This window comes from Zeus faber (genome assembly GCF_960531495.2).
Source record: "Zeus faber genome assembly, chromosome: 5".
Taxonomy (NCBI): Eukaryota; Metazoa; Chordata; class Actinopteri; order Zeiformes; family Zeidae; genus Zeus; species Zeus faber.
This window is the reverse complement of record NC_137192.1, coordinates 37634366-37655000: the sequence shown is the minus strand read 5'-3', so window position 1 is coordinate 37655000 and position 20635 is coordinate 37634366. Positions and strand designations below refer to the sequence as shown.

The 20635-nt window shown below is 41.8% G+C and overlaps 1 protein-coding gene across 13 annotated transcripts; it reads left to right on the top strand.

Annotated features, from left to right (window-relative positions):
* Positions 1-501: 501 nt before the first annotated feature.
* tsen2 (TSEN2 tRNA splicing endonuclease subunit) lies at positions 502-16852 on the top strand. 13 transcript variants are annotated; one of them, XM_080000743.1, is made up of 16 exons: positions 849-874; positions 1004-1061; positions 1152-1232; positions 2653-2809; positions 3645-3836; positions 4020-4086; positions 7291-7324; positions 7405-7584; positions 7660-7711; positions 11106-11192; positions 11275-11325; positions 14031-14169; positions 14320-14356; positions 15990-16089; positions 16251-16340; positions 16710-16852. In XM_080000743.1, exons 4-16 carry the CDS (start codon positions 2789-2791, stop codon positions 16767-16769), a joined length of 1110 nt encoding a protein of 369 aa, XP_079856869.1. In that variant the 5' UTR covers positions 849-874; positions 1004-1061; positions 1152-1232; positions 2653-2788; the 3' UTR covers positions 16770-16852. The 13 variants fall into 13 exon arrangements, with proteins under 13 accessions (XP_079856872.1, XP_079856863.1, XP_079856868.1 ...); XM_080000742.1 differs by lacking the exons at positions 849-874; positions 1004-1061 and adding an exon at positions 545-577; XM_080000745.1 differs by lacking the exon at positions 1004-1061 and having other exon boundaries at positions 763-874; positions 7663-7711.
* The last annotated feature ends 3783 nt before the right edge of the window (positions 16853-20635 follow it).

The window sequence follows — 20635 nt, the reverse complement described above, 5'->3', positions numbered from 1 at the left end:
GGACCACAGTGTTTTACTACTATAAATCAGGTTTCAATGCACTGAGCGCCTTGCTAAAGGACACAAGTTAGTGGGTTTGAATCCCACTTCTGACATCTCCTTAAGACCAGTCCAGTCAATAATAAGGCTCGAACCAGAGAAATGAAAAGGGCCACATGGTATCCATGACAACAGACTGCAAGCAACATCCGCCATTATGTCACATTTGATCATTATCTCTAATATTGGTACTAAACTCAATGCACTACTAGATTAGTACTATATTATTATAAGTGTATAAACTGGACAAATGCTATGTTGAGTGTGAATTTGTAGAATATAATCTGAATGTTGTAATCTGTAGTTAAAGAATAAAACAATATTGCTCAAGATTAAAGAATAATCATTAAATATGTTGAATAATAATAATAATAATAATAATCATCATCATCATCATAATAATACGGAACCTTCCATCGAGGGTCGCGCTCCACCGGACCGGAAGTGAGGTGACACCGATGGAGCTCCGCGTTTGAGGGCTGCTGTGCCGGAGCCCAGAGGAGCAGGAGTTTAGAAGGTTTAGTAGAGTTAGTAGATGGTGAGTAGAGGGGTTAGTCGAGGGTAATTAAAGGATTATTAGAGGGATTAGTAGAGGGTTGATAGAGGTATGGTGGATGGGTTTGTAGAGGGGTTAGTAGAGAGTTAGTGGAGGGTTTTGTAGAAGGGTTAGTAGAGCGTTAGTGGAGGGGTTTTATGGAGAGTTAGTGGAGGGGTTAATAGAGAGTTTGTTGAGGGGTTTGAAGAGGGGTTAGTAGAAGGTTATTAGAGGAACCCAGAGCTGTAGGGAGCCGAACTTGGGACCTGGTCCGGACTGAGGGACTTTCAGTTGGTTAAGGTTAGTGTAGTGTCTTTATTTTCAGTATTCAAGATTAAAGAGGTTTATTTGTCACATACATATACATACTTTCCATACATATATGCAGTGAAATATAATGATAAAAAAATGGAAAAAAATACTAAAAAGTGCAAGAGTCAACCGGAGCGCAGGCGACCGCAAGGGGCGGCGCCACTATCGCCTCTAAGTATGTCTTTATATATATGCGTTTCACTGCATATATGTATGACCGTATGTATATGGCACACACACACTATATACACGTGTCTATATATAGACAGAGAGAGGAACCTGTCAGTCGGTGCACGGATCCTGGAACTCTTCTGTGTCGTCTGATAGTCCGAGGTTTTTCCTAATAGTAAGCCCCGTCACGTTTCAGTCAGCATGTTATTGTTATTGTGATTGTCATTGTTACGCACTGGTCAGCTTGTTTCCAGTCGGCACTCATTCCACGTAACGCTGCTAACAGAGCCCCGCCCCCAGCAACATGATTGGTCCAAACACAGAAAGTGAACAACGTGAAACGCCCCTTTCACACACATTTTAGCGGTACATTACTATCCGATCTTATCTGATTAATAAAGTCTTATATTATCAATAAAGTTTAATATTATTAATAATGTCTTATCTTATTTATAAAGTCTTAACGTATTAATAACGTTTTATGTTATTAATAAAGTCTTATTATATTAATCGTCTTATCGTATCAATGTTTTATCCTATCAATAAAGTCTTACGTTATTAATAACGTTTTTTATTATTAATCAAGTCTTAATGTTATCAATAAAGTATCATCATATTAATAAAGTTTTCTATTATTAATAAAGTCTTATCTTATTAAAGCTTTATCGTATTAATCAAGTTTTATCTTATTAATAAAGTCTTATTGTATTAATAAAGTCTTATCTTGTTAATAAAGTTTTATTATAATAATAAATCCTAATCTTATTAGTAATGTCTTATGTTAATAATAAAGTGTTATGGTATTAATAAAGTCTTGTCGTATAAATAAAGTTTAATCTTATTGATAAAGTCTTATGTTATTAATAGTGTTATCGTATTAATGAAGTTTTACCTTATTAATAAAGTCTTGTCTTATAAATAAAGTTTTATGTTATTAATTAAGTTATCTAATTTTAAAAAGTCATCATATAAATTAAGTTTTATCGTATTAATAAAGTTTTGTCTTATAAATAAAGTTGTATCTTATAAATAAAGTTTAATCTTATTAATAAAGTCTTATCTGATTTAAAAAAGTCTCATATGAACAAAGTCTCATGTTATTAATAAAGTGTTCTTGTGTTAATAAAGTTTTGTCTTATAAATAAAGTGTTATCGTATGAGTAAAGTCTTATCTTATTAATAACGTTTTATCATATTAATAAAGTCTTATATTATTAGCAGTCTTATGTTATTAATAAAGTGTTATGGTATTAATAAAGTCTATATTAGTTATCTTATTCTAAAAAGTCATCATATGAATAAAGTTTTATCATATTAATAAAGTTTTGTCTTATAAATAAAGTTTTATCTTATAAAGTTTTGTCTTATTAATAAAGTCTTATCTGATTAAAAAAGTCATCATATTAATAAAGTCTCATGTTATTAATCAAGTCTTATCGGGTTAATGAAGTTTTGTCCTAACCACTCCGGTTCTGGTGACGTCTTTGCGTGTGCCTTGCTGTTGTTGCTCCTGCTTTGGTTTTGCTTTTGTTGCTGCTGGTGTTGATGTTGCTGCTATTTCTCTTGCTGTGGTTGTTTCTGTTGTGATATTACAGTTAGAGGATAATAAGAAGGGTGTGGACCGTGACTGAATTAAGATGAGATGGTGCACACTGTTTAAATTTCCACTTCCGGTTCCGGTGACTTGGCTGTGCTTTACTTCGTTGAGATGAGTTGGTCTACTCAATACAGATGAGGAGATTTCTAGTTCCGGTGAGAGTTACCACTTCCGGTCCCGGTGACGTCTTAGCTTGTGCGCTGTTGCTGTTGCTAACCTTATACCTAAACTTAACTCTTGCTTAGCTTATACCTCAACTTAACGTAACCATATACCTCGACTTAACCATCTCTAACCTGAGTGACCTTTCCGGTTCCGGTGAGAGTTACCACTTCCGGTCCCGGTGACATCTTAGCTTGTGCGCTGTTGCTGTTGCTGTTGCTAACCTTATACCTAAACTTAACTCTTGCTTACCTTATACCTCAACTTAACGTAACCTTATACCTCGACTTAACCATCTCTAACCTGAGTGACCTTTCCGGTTCCGGTGAGAGCTACCACTTCCGGTTCCGGTGACGTCTTTGCGGGTGCGTTGCTGCTGTTGTTGTTGCTGCTGCCGTTGTTGTTGTTCCTGTGGCTGTTGTTGCTGCTGTTGTTGTTTTCTGTTGCTGTTGCTGCCACTTTGGTTGGAGTTGCTTTTATTTTTGTTTTTGTTGTCTTTGTTGTTGCTTTTGTTGTTGCTGTTGTTTCAGGGACATTCTTTTGTAATGACTGGCTGACAACTACGTTCTCTCTTTTTTTTTTGTATTTCTTTCTGAAGTGCATTGTGTTGTCCTGGTATGAAATGCGCTCTATAAATAAAGTGTGACTTGACTTGACTTGACTTGTTATCGTATTAATAAAGTTTTATTTTATTAATAAAGTGTATCTGATTAAAAAAGTCTCATCATATTAATAAAGTCTCATGTTATTAATAAAGTCTTATCGTGTTATTAACGTTTTGTCTTCTTAATAAAGTTCTATGTCATTCATAGTGTTGTCTGATGGTAGTTGCAGTGTGTGTCCAGCAGGGAGAACAGCCGCATGGCACTGGCTGCGTTCCGGGCCCCGCGTCGACGGCTCCGGGTCCATGAGGCGTACGAGGCGCCGCTGCCAGGGCCGGGGGGGCTGTACCTGGCCGTGCTGGTCCAGCAGAACATCCTGGTCCAGGACCCGGGACACATCAGAGAGATATATGGGAGGGTAGGAGACCTGTCCATCTCTCTGTTATGTCAATGGTTGCCATGGTTACTCCAACAGCAACTTCTCAGTGCATCACAACCTGTGTGTGTGTGTGTGTGTGTGTGTGTGTGTGTGTGTGTGTGTGTGTGTGTGTGTGTGTGTGTGTGTGTGTGTGTGTGTGTGTGTGTGTGTGTGTGTGTGTAGGGGTATTTTGGTAAAGGCTTCCTGTCTGGAGCTCGACCAGACTTCAGAGCGACTGAGCTGCAGGAAGGTGAGGCACAACATGATGATATATTATTATTAATAATAATAATAATAATAATAATAATATAATATTAATACATGGGGTCCATTATCGACACCAATTACATATGTTTGAGTTCCCGTTGAACGCAGCATCAGTTCGTGTTGTCGCTCGTCTTTACTTCAGCATTACTATTAAAACAAGTTACAATTTCCGAGGTTCCATTGAACGCAGCACAGACTATGGCTGTCTCTCTCCCCAGAGCCCCAATCACATATATAAACAATTAGGATGATGGTGTCACAAAGCGTCCTTTTCCACCACGCCCTCTCGCCAACACCGGTCCCTTCATTCACAAAGTCTTCCTCAAAGTAACAGAAAAGGAGTTGTAATCCTTCAATGTTGTGTAACAGTAAACACCGAATGACTTTAAATGTAACAGTAAACACTGAATGACAGTGAACACTGAATGACTTTAAATGTAACAGTAAACACTGAATGACAGTGAACACTGAATGACTTTAAATGTAACAGTAAACACTGAATGACTTTAAATGTAACAGTAAACACTGAATGACAGTGAACACTGAATGACTTTAAATGTAACAGTAAACACTGAATGACTGTAAACACTGAATGACTTTAAATGTAACAGTAAACACTGAATGACAGTAAACACTGAATGACTTTAAATGTAACAGTAAACACTGAATGACAGTGAACACTAAATGACGTTAAATGTAACAGTAAACACTGAATGACTATAAACACTGAATGACTTTAAATGTAACAGTAAACACTGAATGACAGTAAACACTGAATGACTTTAAATGTAACAGTAAACACTGAATGACAGTGAACACTGAATGACTTTAAATGTAACAGTAAACACTGAATGACTTTAAATGTAACAGTAAACACTGAATGACTGTAAACACTGAATGACTTTAAATGTAACAGTAAACACTGAATGACAGTAAACACTGAATGACTTTAAATGTAACAGTAAACACTGAATGACAGTGAAAACTAAATGACGTTAAATGTAACAGTAAACACTGAATGACAGTGAACACTAAATGACGTTAAATGTAACAGTAAACACTGAATGACAGTGAACACTAAATGACGTTAAATGTAACAGTAAACACTGAATGACTATAAACACTGAATGACTTTAAATGTAACAGTAAACACTGAATGACAGTAAACACTGAATGACTTTAAATGTAACAGTAAACACTGAATGACTGTAAACACTGAATGACGTTAAATGTAACAGTAAACACTGAATGACTATAAACACTGAATGACTTTAAATGTAACAGTAAACACTGAATGACAGTGAACACTAAATGACGTTAAATGTAACAGTAAACACTGAATGACTATAAACACTGAATGACTTTAAATGTAACAGTGAACACTGAATGACTTTAAATGTAACAGTAAACACTGAATGACTTTAAATGTAACAGTAAACACTGAATGACTGTAAACACTGAATGACTTTAAATGTAACAGTAAACACTGAATGACAGTAAACACTGAATGACTTTAAATGTAACAGTAAACACTGAATGACAGTGAAAACTAAATGACGTTAAATGTAACAGTAAACACTGAATGACAGTGAACACTAAATGACGTTAAATGTAACAGTAAACACTGAATGACAGTGAACACTAAATGACGTTAAATGTAACAGTAAACACTGAATGACTATAAACACTGAATGACTTTAAATGTAACAGTAAACACTGAATGACAGTAAACACTGAATGACTTTAAATGTAACAGTAAACACTGAATGACTGTAAACACTGAATGACGTTAAATGTAACAGTAAACACTGAATGACTATAAACACTGAATGACTTTAAATGTAACAGTAAACACTGAATGACAGTGAACACTAAATGACGTTAAATGTAACAGTAAACACTGAATGACTATAAACACTGAATGACTTTAAATGTAACAGTAAACACTGAATGACTTTAAATGTAACAGTAAACACTGAATGACTATAAACATTGAATGACTTTAAATGTAACAGTAAACACTGAATGACTTTAAATGTAACAGTAAACACTGAATGACAGTGAACCCTAAATGACGTTAAATGTAACAGTAAACACTGAATGACTATAAACACTGAATGACTTTAAATGTAACAGTAAACACTGAATGACAGTGAACACTGAATGACTTTAAATGTAACAGTAAACACTGAATGACAGTGAACACTGAATGACTTTAAATGTAACAGTAAACACTGAATGACAGTGAACCCTAAATGACGTTAAATGTAACAGTAAACACTGAATGACAGTGAACACTGAATGACTTTAAATGTAACAGTAAACACTGAATGACAGTGAACACTAAATGACGTTAAATGTAACAGTAAACACTGAATGACTGTAAACACTGAATGACTTTGTATGTAACAGTAAACACTGAAAGACATTAAACACTGAATGACTTTGAATGTACTCCATCTACTCCGGCATGTTCCTGGATGTAGCTGCATGTGTGAATAGTGGAAGCCGGGAAGGTCATCCCAGTAATTGACCAGGAACTGTGTATGAAAGGGGCTATTACGACTGGCTAGAATACTTCAGCTTATGAGGAACACAACATCAGGTTAGATGCAAAAATAGTGTGTTTATATACAAAAAGGGCAAAAAAACATTGGCAAGCAAATACTGGGTAGAGAAAGCCGTTGAGGGGTAAGCTTTAGCCTAGCCCTTATCCCTCCACTCTTCCCCCAGTCTTGTTTACCGTCTTGACTTCCGGTCGTTGCTCGCAGGCTTGGCGATCTCTGGAATGGGCCGAAGATTGCTGAAAAAGTTGTCAATATTAAAAGATTGATGTCCAAAAGTTCCTGATGGCAGGTTTGATGTCGCACAATGATGACGCAATCAGCAGTAGTCCAATCAGTAGTCTGCAGTGCTATCACGTGACCATTTCGGAGATGAGAAAAACAGCGTTTTGGGTTTTTTTTGTTTGTTTTTTTTTTGTTTTTTTTATTAACTTATCCCACAAAAAATGGACCGACATGGATCAAACTTGGACGCAGCATGTCTGGACTGCCCTGAAAACAACTGTCTATTATTTGTGTTCCGTGGGTTCGACGGTTTCCGAGTGCCAGATACTTCGACTGGCCATTTTGTTTGATAGTAATAATATGGAGACTATTCATAAAACTTCTCCCTCTTCCTATAGAAAATGGCGGCCAGCAACTTCCTATGCTCTCCAGGTCAGTAGAAAATCACAGACAGGAACCAGATGAACTCACTGCTTGTCACTGACCTGTCTGTCACTCTCTCTCTGTCACAGTCCGTCTGAGTCATTGGGGCTGAAGGGGTCAGGGCTTAGATGTGTTGTTTCCAGGAAACAGGAAGAGGAGGAGACAGGCTCCTCCCACAGGAAGAGGCTACGAAGCTGCATTGACAGTGAGAAACCCTTTCGCACCGCCTGTCTCACTGCTGACACAGCAAGTCGACAGGAAGACGGAAGGTATAATAGGTCTGACCTCCTGTCTGTCTACCTGCCTGTCTGTCTGTCTGACATCCTGTCTGTCTCTCCTCCCAGCAGGTTGGGTTCTCCAGTGAACGATGTGGATCTTCAGGACGCTGGATGGAGGGTGAGACAGAGAGACAGACCTGTACACATTTTAGTACCAACTAGTATGAAAGTATGAAATGCCATCTGAAACTATGCAAAAAAAATACAATTGTATATTTCTATATAATTATTATATATAAAAATTAAATATATACATATACAGTATATGTATAAATGTATACATGCATAAATGTATACATTTATATGTATAAATGTATACATATACAGGTACTCCTCACTTAACGACCTGTTTAACCAGCGTTCAGACTTACAACCACCCTCTGACCAGTCAAGCATCTCATCACCCATTATACACTATATACACTATATATACTATTTATACTATATATGCGATATACACTACATATACTATACACAATATATACACTATATATACTATATATACTATATATACACTTTATATACTATATACACTATATATATATATATATATATATATATATATATATATATATATATATATATATATATATATATACACATACACTATACCTAAATGTCACCTACATGTAACCTAAATGTAGCCTAAATCGAACCTACATGTAACCTAAATCTAACCTACATGTAACCAAAATCTAACCTACATGCAACCACCATGTAACCTAAATTTAACCTACATGTAACCTATATGTAGCCTAAGTGTAACCTACATGTAACCTAAATGTAACCTACATGTAACCTAAATGTAACCTACATGTAACCTAAATTTAACCGACACGTAACCTACATGTAACCTAAATGTAACCTACATGCAACCTACATGCAACCTACATGTAACCGACATGCAACCTACATGTAACCTACATGTAACCAAAATGTAACCTACATGCAACCAACATGTAACCTAAATGTAACCGACATGTAACCTAAATGTAACCTACATGTAACCAAAATGTAACCTACATGTAACCTAAATGTAGCCTAAGTGTAACCTACATGTAACCTAAATGTAACTTACATGCAACCTACATGTACCCTAAATGTAACCTACCTGCAACCTACATGTACCCTAAATGTAACCTACATTTAACCTAAATGCAACCTAAATGTAACCTACATGTAACCTAAATGCAACCTACATGTAACCTAAATATACCCTAAATGTAACCTACATGCAACCTACATGTACCCTAAATGTAACCTACATGTAACCTAAATGTAACCTACATGCAACCTACATGTAACCTACATGTAACCTACATGTAACTTAAATGTAACCTACATGTAACCTAAATGCAACCTACATGTAACCTAAATGTAACCTAAATGTAACCTACATGCAACCTACATGTAACCTACATGCAATCCACATGTAACCTACATGCAACCTACATGTACCCTAAATGTAACCTACATGTAACCTAAATGTAACCTACATGCAACCTACATGTAACCTACATGTAACCTACATGTAACTTAAATGTAACCTACATGTAACCTAAATGCAACCTACATGCAACCTACATGTAACCTAAATGCAACCTACATACAACCTAAATGTAACCTACATGCAACCTACATGTAACCGACATGCATTCTACATGTAACCTACATGCAACCTACATGTAACCTAAATGCAACCTACATGTAACCTACATGTAACCTACGCTGTTTAAGGTGTCACAACCTCAATCTGTTTCCTGGTCTATGTCAACATTATGGCAGGAACCCCCGCTCCCCCGTCAGGCTCCGAGCCAGCCTAACCCAGCCTAACCCAGCCTAACCCAGCCTAACCCAGCCTAACCCAGCCTAACCCAGCCTAACCCTAACCCAGCCTAACCCACCCTAACCCAGCCTAACCCTAATCCTAACCCAGCCTAACCCTAACCCAGCCTAACCCAGCCTAACCCTAACCCAGCCTAACCCAGCCTAACCCTAACCCAGCTTAACCCAGCCTAACCCTAACCCAGCCTAACCCTAACCCAGCTTAACCCAGCCTAACCCTAACCCAGCCTAACCCACCCTAACCCTAACCCAGCCTAACCCTAACCCAGCCTAACCCAGCCTAACCCTAACCCAGCCTAACCCACCCTAACCCAGCCTAACCCTAATCCTAACCCAGCCTAACCCTAACCCAGCCTAACCCAGCCTAACCCTAACCCAGCCTAACCCAGCCTAACCCTAACCCAGCTTAACCCAGCCTAACCCTAACCCAGCCTAACCCTAACCCAGCTTAACCCAGCCTAACCCTAACCCAGCCTAACCCACCCTAACCCTAACCCAGCCTAACCCTAACCCAGCTTAACCCAGCCTAACCCTAACCCAGCCTAACCCAGCCTAACCCTAACCCAGCCTAACCCTAACCCAGCCTAACCCAGCCTAACCCTAACCCAGCCTAACCCAGCCTAACCCTAACCCAGCCTAACCCAGCCGGATGCTTTCAAACAGGATGACTCTGGTTGTGGCTGCCTGCACAGGTGCTCCTCGTTGATTTTGCCATTTTACTATATTTTTCCGTTTTATATCACTATGTCCGCCAAAAACTCTTCGGCAGTGATCTCCTACAGCCATGATGCACTCATGGATATAAAAATGTCACTGTTCTGGGTTACTGCATACTGTACTGCATACTGTATTACTGTTCTGAGTTACTGCATACAGTACTGCATATTGTATCACTGTTCTGGGTTACTGCATACAGTACTGCATACTGTATCATTGTTCTGGGTTACTGCATACTGTACTGTATTGCTGTGCCATACTGTTGTATACTGTACTGTATATCTCCATACACACATTATTCAGATGCACTTTACTGCACAGATCTGTATATACAAATAACCTATCCCATACACATAACTCTATTCCCTTCTATTTTGTACCCTCACTTTGTATTACCTTTTTGAGTCTTATTACATTTTATTTTTATTGTATTTATATTATTCTATTCATAACTGCATTAGGTTTTAGGAATCAGTTCCAGTAAGTTGCTTGGTAGGAATAAGTTTAGCTATTATTTTCAGTTTAGTAAATATTGTGCATAATCTCCAGGTGCGTTGTAAAGACATTTCACTGCATATATGTATGAAAGTATGTATATGTATGAAAGCATGTACATGTGTGAAAGTATGTATATGTATGAAAGTATGCATATGTATGAAAGCATGCATATGTATGAAAGCATGTATATGTATGAAAGTATGCATATGTATGAAAGCATGTATATGTATGAAAGTCTGTATATGTATGAAAGTATGTATAAAAGTATGTATATGTATGAAAGTATGTATATGTATGTGATGAATAAACCTCTTGAATCTTGAACGTTGAAAGCCCCCACATTCCTTGGACTAGAGACCCCCTGCTGGATGGGCACAGTACAGAGTTCCTACATTCTCACGACGATGTGTGTTTCCTGTCCTGAGTTCTGAAAATGGCTTCTTTTATTTTAGTGTGAGGAGGCTGAGACAGGCGAGCACAGGGAGTTGAGACGGGTTCCTCCCAGGGTATCGGAGGTCCTGCAGCTGTCTCTGGAGGAGGTTGGTGAGCGGCTGCTTGTCCTGGATCTCCAACTCAATCATGGACCATGGATCATGAAGTTTTATTCTGTCTTGTCTTCAGGCGTTCTTCCTGGTTTATGCTCTGGGCTGCCTGTCCGTCTACCACCAGCAGGTTGGAGAAGCTACACAACCTTCCTACCACTAGTTAGTAACACAACCTGCTAACCTACTAGTTAGTAACACAACATTATAACCTACTAGTAACACAACCTGAGAACCTACTAGTTAGTAACACAACCTGCTAACCTACTAGTTAGTAACACAACATTATAACCTACTAGTAACACAACCTGAGAACCTACTAGTTAGTAACACAACCTGCTAACTTCTAGTTTGTAACACAACCTGCTAACCTACTAGTTAGTAACACAACATTATAACCTACCAGTAACACAACCTGAGAACCTACTAGTTAGTAACACAACCTGCTAACCTACTAGTTAGTAACACAACCTGCTAGCCACTAGTTAGTAACACAACCGTAGAACCTACTAGTTAGTAACACAACATTATAACCTACTAGTAACACAACCTGAGAACCTACTAGTTAGTAACACAACCGTATAACCTACTAGTTAGTAACACAACCGTATAACCACTAGTTTGTAAAACAACCTGCTAACCTACTAGTTAGTAACACAACCGTAGAACCTACTAGTTAGTAACACAACATGATGACCTAGTTACCAACACAACCTGATAACCTGTTAGTAACACAACCTGATAACCTACTAGTAACACAACCTGAAAACCTCCTAGTAACACAACATGAGAACCTACTAGTTTGGAACAGAACCTGCTAACCACTAGTTAGTAACACAACCTGATAACCTACTTGTTAGTAGCACAACATGATTACCTACTAGTAACGCAACCTGAGAACCTAGTAGTTAGTAACACAACCAGAGAACCTACTAGTTAGTAACACAACCTGAGAACCTACAAGTAACACAATGCACTAGTTAGTAACATGACCTTAGAACCTACTACTGAGTAACACAACCTGATAACCTACTAGTTAGTAACACATGATGACATTCTAGTTAGTAACACAACCTGCTAACCTACCAGTTTGCAACAAAACCTGAGAACATACTAGTTAGTAACACAAGCTGCTAACCTACTAGTTAGTAACACAACCTGCTAACCACTACTTGTTAGTAACACAACATGATAACCTACTAGTACAGGGGATGGTAGCTCAGGAGGTAGAGCTGGTGGTCTAGTAATCCAAAGGTTGCTGGTTGGATCCCAGGCTCCTCCTGCTAGCATGCTGTAGTGTCCTTGAGCAAGACACTTAACCCCTCATTGCTCCTGATGGCTGCGTCCGTCAGTGTTTGAACAATTGTAAGTGGCTTTGGATAAAAGCGTCTGATCAATGACTAAATGTAATGTAATGTACTAGTAACGCAACCTGAGAACCTACTAGTTAGTAACACAACCTGCTAACCACTACTTGTTAGTAACACAACATGATAACCTACTAGTAACGCAACCTGAGAACCTACTAGTTAGTAACACAACCTGCTAACCACTACTTGTTAGTAACACAACATGATAACCTACTCGTAACGCAACCTGAGAACCTACTAGTTAGTAACACAACCAGAGAACCTACTAGTTAGTAACACAACCTGAGAACCTACAAGTAACATGATCTGCTACTAGTTACTAATATGACCTTAGAACCTACTAGTGAATAACACAAACTGATTACCTACTAGTTACTAACAAACTGATAACCTACTAGTTAGGAACACAACCTGAGAACCCACTAGTTAGTAACACAACCTGCTACCCTACTAGTTAGTAACACAACCTGATAACCTACTAGTTTTTAAAACAACCTGAGAACCTACTAGCTACTACTGGTACATAGAACCTACTAAGTATTTACCTACCGACTAGATAGTTTGTTAGGCATACTATATAGTATTATATTGGCATACTATATTGTTTTATATTGGTGTACTATATAATATTATATTTGTATACTATATATAGTATTATATTGGCATACTATATTGTATTGTATTGGTATGCTATATAGAATTATATTGGTATACTGTATATAGTATTATATTGGTATACCATATATTATATTGGTATACTATATAGTATTATATTTGTATACTATATAGTATTATATTGGTATACTATATATAGTATTATATTGGTATACTATATATAGTATTATATTGGTATACTATATATAGTATTATATTTGTATACTATATAGTATTATATTGGTGTACTATATATAGTATTATATTTGTATACTATATATAGTATTATATTGGTATACTTTATATAGTATTATATTGGTATACTATATATTTTATTATATTTGTGTACCATATAGTATTATATTTGTATACTATATAGTATTATATTTGTATACTATATAGTATTACATTCATATACTATATATAGTATTATATTGGTATACTATATAGTATTATATTGGTATACTATATATAGTATTATGTTGGTATACTATATCATATTATATTGGTATAGTATATATAGTATTTTATTGGTTTACTATATAGAATTATATTTGTATACTATATATAGTATTATATTTGCATACTATATATCGTATTATATTGGTATACTATATAGTATTATATTGGTATACTGTATATAGTATTATATTGGTATACTATATATAGTATTATATTGGTTTAGTATATATAGTATTATATTGGTATACTGTATATAGTATTATATTGGTATACTATATATAGTATTATATTGGTTTAGTATATATAGTATTATATTGGTATACTATATATTGTATTTTGTGATTATCAGGAGCCGCTGTCCGTGGTCGCCCTGTGGAGGGCGCTGCGTTGCATCCAGCCCGGCTTTGAGGCTTCGTACGCAGCGTATCATCACTTCCGCTCCAGGGGCTGGATCCCTAAAACTGGAGGGAAGTACGGAGCCCACTACAGTACGAGTACACCCAGTACACAGAGTTTACACTACATCTACTAGTAACTAACCGATGCTATATAACTGATACATTTATACTGTATATTCTGACTGGTATAGAGCAGTACTAGTTATTTTAACTTGTTTTATTTCTCTGGTTCCTCTCTAGTGCTCTACAGGAAGGGTCCACCTTTCTACCATGCCAGGTAACACCTTAACTAGTTTACTAGAGCTCAACCAGAGCTCAACCAGAGCTCTACTACATCCCAACCAGAGCTCAAGGGCTGGTTCATTATGGATGCTGTAGAGGTCGGTAGATGTTAGTCGAGGTTGGGTCGGTAGAGGTTGGTATGGGTCAGTCGAGGACCGGTAGGGGTCAGTCGAGGTCAGGTTGTCGAGGTTGTTAGAGGTGGATAGGGGTCGGTCTAGGTCAGGTTGGTAGGGATCGGTTGAGATCGGGTCCAAAGGGGTTGGTAGGGGTCGGTATAGGTTGGTTAAAGTCGGGTCGGTAGGGGTTGGTAGAGGCGAGTCGGTCGAGGTAGAGTCGGTAGGGGTCAGTCGAGGTCGGTAGGGGATGGTCGGGTTGGTCGGGGTTGGTCGAGGTCGGTAGGGGTTGGTCAGGTTGGTAGGGGTTGGTCGGGTTGGTAGGGGTTGGTCGGGTTGGTAGGGGTTGGTCGAGGTCGGTAGGGGTTCGTCGAGTTGGTAGGGGTTGGTCGAGGTCGGTTGGGTTGGGTTGGTAGGGGTTGGTCGGGTTGGTGGGGGTTGGTCGAGGTCGGTGGGCGCTGGTCGAGGTCGGTGGGGGTTGGTCAGGTTGGTAGGGGTTGGTCGAGGTCGGTAGGGCTTGGTCGGGTTGGTAGGGGTTGGTCGAGGTCGGTAGGAGTTGGTCGAGGTCGGTAGGGGTTGGTCGGGTCGGTAGGGGTTGGTCGGGTCGGTAGGGGTTGGTCGAGGTCAGTAGGGGTTGGTCGGGTCGGTAGGGGTTGGTCGGGTCGGTAGGGGTTGGTCGGGTCGGTAGGGGTTGGTCGAGGTCAGTAGGGGTTGGTCGGGTCGGTAGGGGTTGGTCGTGTCAGTCGCGGTTGGTCGTGTCGGTAGGGGTTGGTCATGTCGGTAGGGGTTGGTCGAGGTCATAGGGGTTGGTCGAGTTGGGTAGGGGTTGGTTGGGTCGGTAGCCGTTGGTCGAGGTAGGTAGAGGTTGGTCGGGTCGGTAGGGTTTGGTCGGGTCGGTAGGGGTTGGTCGGGTCGGTAGGGGTTGGTCGAGGTCGGTAGGGGTTGGTCGTGTCGGTAGGAGTTGGACGTGTCGGTGGGGGTTGGTCGGGTTGGTGGGGGTTGGTCGAGGTCGGTGGGGGCTGGTGGAGGTCGGTGGGGGTTGGTCAGGTTGGTAGGGGTTGGTCAGGTTGGTAGGGGTTGGTCGAGGTCGGTAGGGCTTGGTCGGGTTGGTAGGGGTTGGTCGAGGTCGGTAGGGATTGGTCAAGGTTGGTAGGGGTTGGTCGAAGACGGTAGGTGTTGGTCGAGGTCGGTAGGGGTTGGTTGTGTCGGTCGCGGTTGGTCGTGTCGGTAGGGGTTGGTCGTGTCGGTAGGGGTTGGTCGAGGTCGTAGGGGTTGGTGGAGGTCGGTAGGGGTTGGTCGAGGTCGTAGGGGTTGGTGGAGGTCGGTGGGTGTTGGCGGGGGTCGGTAGGGTTTGGTCGAGGTCGGTAGGGTCTGGTCGGGTCGGTAGAGGTTGGTCGAGGTCGGTAGGGGTTGGTCACTTTTCTACCATGCCAAGTAAAACCTTAACTAGTTTACTAGAGCTCAATCAGCTCACCTCAACTCCCTCCTTCCTCGTCCCTCCTTCCTCTCCTACAGTTATTCTGTGGTGGTGGAGAGTTTCAGGGGACCTTCTCTCCGTCCATTCAGTTGGCGTTCGCTGGCAGCACTAAGTCGCATCACAGCCAACGTTTCCAAGGTAACGGTGATAAACAGCCAGCGTTTCCAAGGTAACGGTGATAAACAGTGTAGCGGGGGTCAGAGGTTTAGCTGTGTGTGTGTGTGTGTGTGTGTGTGTGTGTGTGTGTGTGTGTGTGTGTGTGTGTGCGTGTGCGCGTGCGTGTGCGCGTGCGTGTGTAGGAGCTGATGCAGTGTTACATCATCTTTCCAGTCGACCAATCGGAGGCTGAGCTGGACTCACCACTGTGTCTGCAGAGACTAACTGTTCAGGTACACAGTACTACAGTACACACAGTACTACAGTACTACAGTCCACACGGTACTACAGTACACACAGGTCCTACAGTGCTAGAGTCCACACAGTACTACAGTACACACAGGTCACAGAGTACCTGCAATACACACAGGTCACACAGTATACAGTCCACACAGTACTACAGAACACACATGTCACACTGTACTACAGTACACACAGTACACAAAGTACTACAGTACTACAGGTCACACAGTACTACACTACTACAGTCCACACAGTACAACAGTACAGACAGAACTACACAGTACTACATTACACACAGTACTACACAATATACCCATAGAAGTGTATAAACTCAGCGTCACTCGTATGATCCCCAACAGGAAGTGATTGTCTCCAGGTGGATCTCCTCTAGGGAAAGAGCTGAACCAGACAATCTCTGATTGGCTGCAGATCCTGTCTTATGATTGGTTGAACCTGACTGTTAAGTGTTTTGTTGTATAAAAATAAAGTTTTTTTGTTTGAACCTGAAACAATTTGACTGGTGACGATTCTGCCAAAAATAGGTTCCTGCACAAATCATTTCTACTTAAATAAATGCAAATATATTTGGGTCGACACTTTGTTGTATTCGTAAGTTTAGCGCCCCCTGCGCTGCGACTGGTTCAACAGGACGTAGCTGATCCGTGACCCGTACGGATCAACCCCCCTGGTTGGACTCGCATGTCATACCGTGGGTTTTGTGACCCGTTGACGCCATGGCGCTGCATCGACCTCCCATCAGGAGCAGCGTTAAAAAGCTGAACCAAGCGTGGTCCGGCCTCCGGGATGTCTTTCAGCGCCTAACATCCCAAGAAATTGGTAGCGTAGTGTCCACGTGGACGGGCGGGAGACAGGAAACAGGAAACGGGTGACGGGAAACTGGAGACAGGAGATGGAAAAATGGAAAATGGAGACTGGATAGTGGAGACGGGACTGGGGACGGGAAAAGGTAGACTGGATACTGGGGACGGAAAAATTTGAGACTGGAGACAGCAAATGGGCGACCAGAGGCGGGAAACTAGAGACGGGAGACCGAAGACGGGATACGGGAGACTGGAGGTGGGAAATGGGAGACAGGAAAATGGAGACAGGAGACTGGATATTGGGGAAGGGAGATGGGAAACTGGAGATGGGAGATGGGAAACTGTAGACAGGAGACGGGAAACCGGAAAATGGAGACAGGAAATGAGAGATGGGAAAATGGAGGCTGGAAACGAGAGACGGGAAATTGGAGACAAGAAATGGGAAATGAGAAACGACAGACAGGAAAACGGAGACGGGAAAATTGAGGCGGGAAATGGGACACGGGAAATAGGAAAATGGATGAGGGAAACAGGAAGATAGAGGCGGGAGACAGGAGACGGGAAAATGAAGATGAGATACTGGGGACTGGAGACGGAAAACGAGACGAGACGGGAGATGGAAAATGGAGACTGGAGATGGGTAACGGGAGACAGGAAACAGGTGATCAGAAATGGGAGACGGGAAACTGGAGACTGGAAACCGAAGACGGAAGACGGGAGACGGGAAAAGGGAGACTGGAGCTGGGAAACAGGAGACCGGAGACAAGAAACAGAAAACAGGAAATGGGAGACGGGAAACAGGAATTTGTCCGTCTCGTCTGTCGCTGTGAAAACAGAAACCAACACTGCTCAGAAGATAAGCACAGAGTCTTCGATGCTCTGATGATTTTACACAAACAGGAAACATAAGCTGGAAATGAGATGGCATGACAACTTGTCTGTCTGCCTGTTTATCACTGACATGTAACCATGGTTACCGTACTAATCTTCCGATACAATGAGACGAGAGGAGACGGTGAGAGATGAAATGTTTATTTCATCTTACATTTCACCATTTTATTCACTGCAACAAAACCTGCCCAGCTGTCCTGTCTGTCCTCCTGTGTGTCATCCTGTCTGTGCCCCCATCTGTCCTACGGTCTGTCCTCTTGTGTGTCCTACTGTGTGTCCCCCTGTCTGTCCTACGGTCTGTCCTCCCCTGTATCCTCCCGTCTGTCCTCTTGTGGGTCCTACTGTGTGTCCCCCGTCTGTCCTACGGTCTGTCCTCCCTTGTGTCCTCCTGTGTGTCCTCCCATCTGTCCTACGGTCTGTCCTCCCCTGTGTCCTTCCACCTGTCCTCCTGTGTGTCCTCCTGTCTGTCCTACAGTCTCTCCTTCCCTGTGTCTTCCCATCTGTCATCCCGTCTGTCCTCCCGTCTGTTCTCCCATTTGTCCTCCCGTGTGTCCTCCCTTCTGTCCTCCCGTCTCTCCTCATTGCCTGTCTTCCTCTCCAGGACGTAGTAAGACTGGTCCTCCAGGACGCGACAGACAGACAGGTACCTGGACACCCTGCGGAGCCGCGGCAGGATGAAGCGCTTGGTGAACTGGTCGGAGGTCAAAACAGGAAGTTCCTGGAGACGGAGGAGTACATTGATGAAGGACAAACAGAAGCTGTAGCAGTTATGAGTGTCCTCATCGAACCTGGGACAGAGACAGACAGACAGACAGTTAGAGAGTCAGACGGACAGTTAGCGAGTCAGACAGACAGACAGTGAGCCAGCCAGACAGACAGACGGTCAGAGAGTCAGATAGACAGACAGTGAGACAGACAGATGACAAAGAGACAGACTGACAATTAGAGAGACAGACGGACAGACAGTTAGAGAGACACAGATGTTAGAGAGACAGACAGACAGTTATAGAGACAGAGAGACAGTTAGAGAGACAGACAGGTTTGAGAGACGGACAGACAGGCGATTAGTGCAATAGACAGAGTGAAATAGACAGACAATCGGGTAGAGAGACAGACGGACGGTTAGAGAGACAGACGGACAGTTAGAGAGACAGACGAACAGACAGAGACAATTACAAAGAGAGACAGACAGACAGTTAGAGAGAGACAGACAGGCAGTGCGATAGAAAGACAAACATAAAGACGGACAGGGACAACTACAGAGAGACAGACAGACAGTTAGAGAGACAGACAGGCGGTGAGTGGGACAGAAAGACAAACATACAGACAGACAGAAAGACAGACGGACAGAGATAATTACAGAGAGACAGACAGACAGTTAGAGAGAGGAGGTGTAAAAGGAGAAGACATGCCACGCCACCTATGGACCTCGCTGAACCGCCTGCGTACTGGCGTCGGGCGCTTCAAGTCCTCTCTAAAGAAGTGGGGCCTCTCCGTGCGTCATGCGAGTGTGGCGAACCTGAACAGACTGCCGAGCACATAATCACCAGCTGCCCCCTATACAGCCCACCCTCAGAAGCTGGCCTTTTTGACCTAGGACTGGAGACGAGGGCGTGGCTATATGACACTGAGTTGGCCATCTGATGATATACGAAAGAAGAAGTTAGAGAGACAGACAGGTAGTTAGTGGGATAGAAAGACAAACATACAGAAAGACAGACGGACAGAGACAATTACAGAGAGACAGACAGTAAGATAGACAGACAATCGTTAGCGAGACAGACAGATGTGTGAGAGACAGACAGACAGTAAGAGAGACAGAAGGACAGAGACAATTACAGAGAGAAACAGACAGACAGTGAGAGAGACGGACAGAGACAATTACAGAGGAAAGACAGACAGACAGCAAGAGAGACAGACAGACAGAGACAATTACAGAGAGAGACAGACAGGCGGTTAGTGCGATAGAAAGACAAACATACAGACAGACAGAAAGATAGACAGAGACAATTACAGAGAGACAGACAGACAATCGTTAGAGATATGTCAGAGAGACAGACAGGTGGTTAGTGCGATAGACAGACAGACAATTGCAGAGAGAGACAGACAGACAGAAGACAGTGAGAGAGAGACAGACAGAGACAGACAATGAGAGAGACAGACAGACAGACAATTACAAAGACAGACGGACAGACAGTTAGAGAGAGACAGACAGAGACAGACAATGAGAGAGACAGACAGACAGACAGTTAGAGAGACAGACAGACAGACAGTTAGAGAGACAGACAGACATGTAGGTAGCAGTGTACCTGTGCCAGGTGGGGTCCCACTCGGAGCCCCTACAGAACCTCTCCAGGTACTGGTTCCACTGGCTCCGGAGGCTGAAGGCGTCGGGTCGCAGCAGAGGAACACTGACACAGTGATCCCACCCGGACCGGTCTCGCTGTACCCCACTCCGTGTGTAGTTGTACACAACACCTACACACACACAGGGTTACACCCCGCCCCCTCTGACCCCTGACCCCTCACCCCTCACCCCGCCCTCCTACCTTCAGTGTCTGAGATCCCAGTGT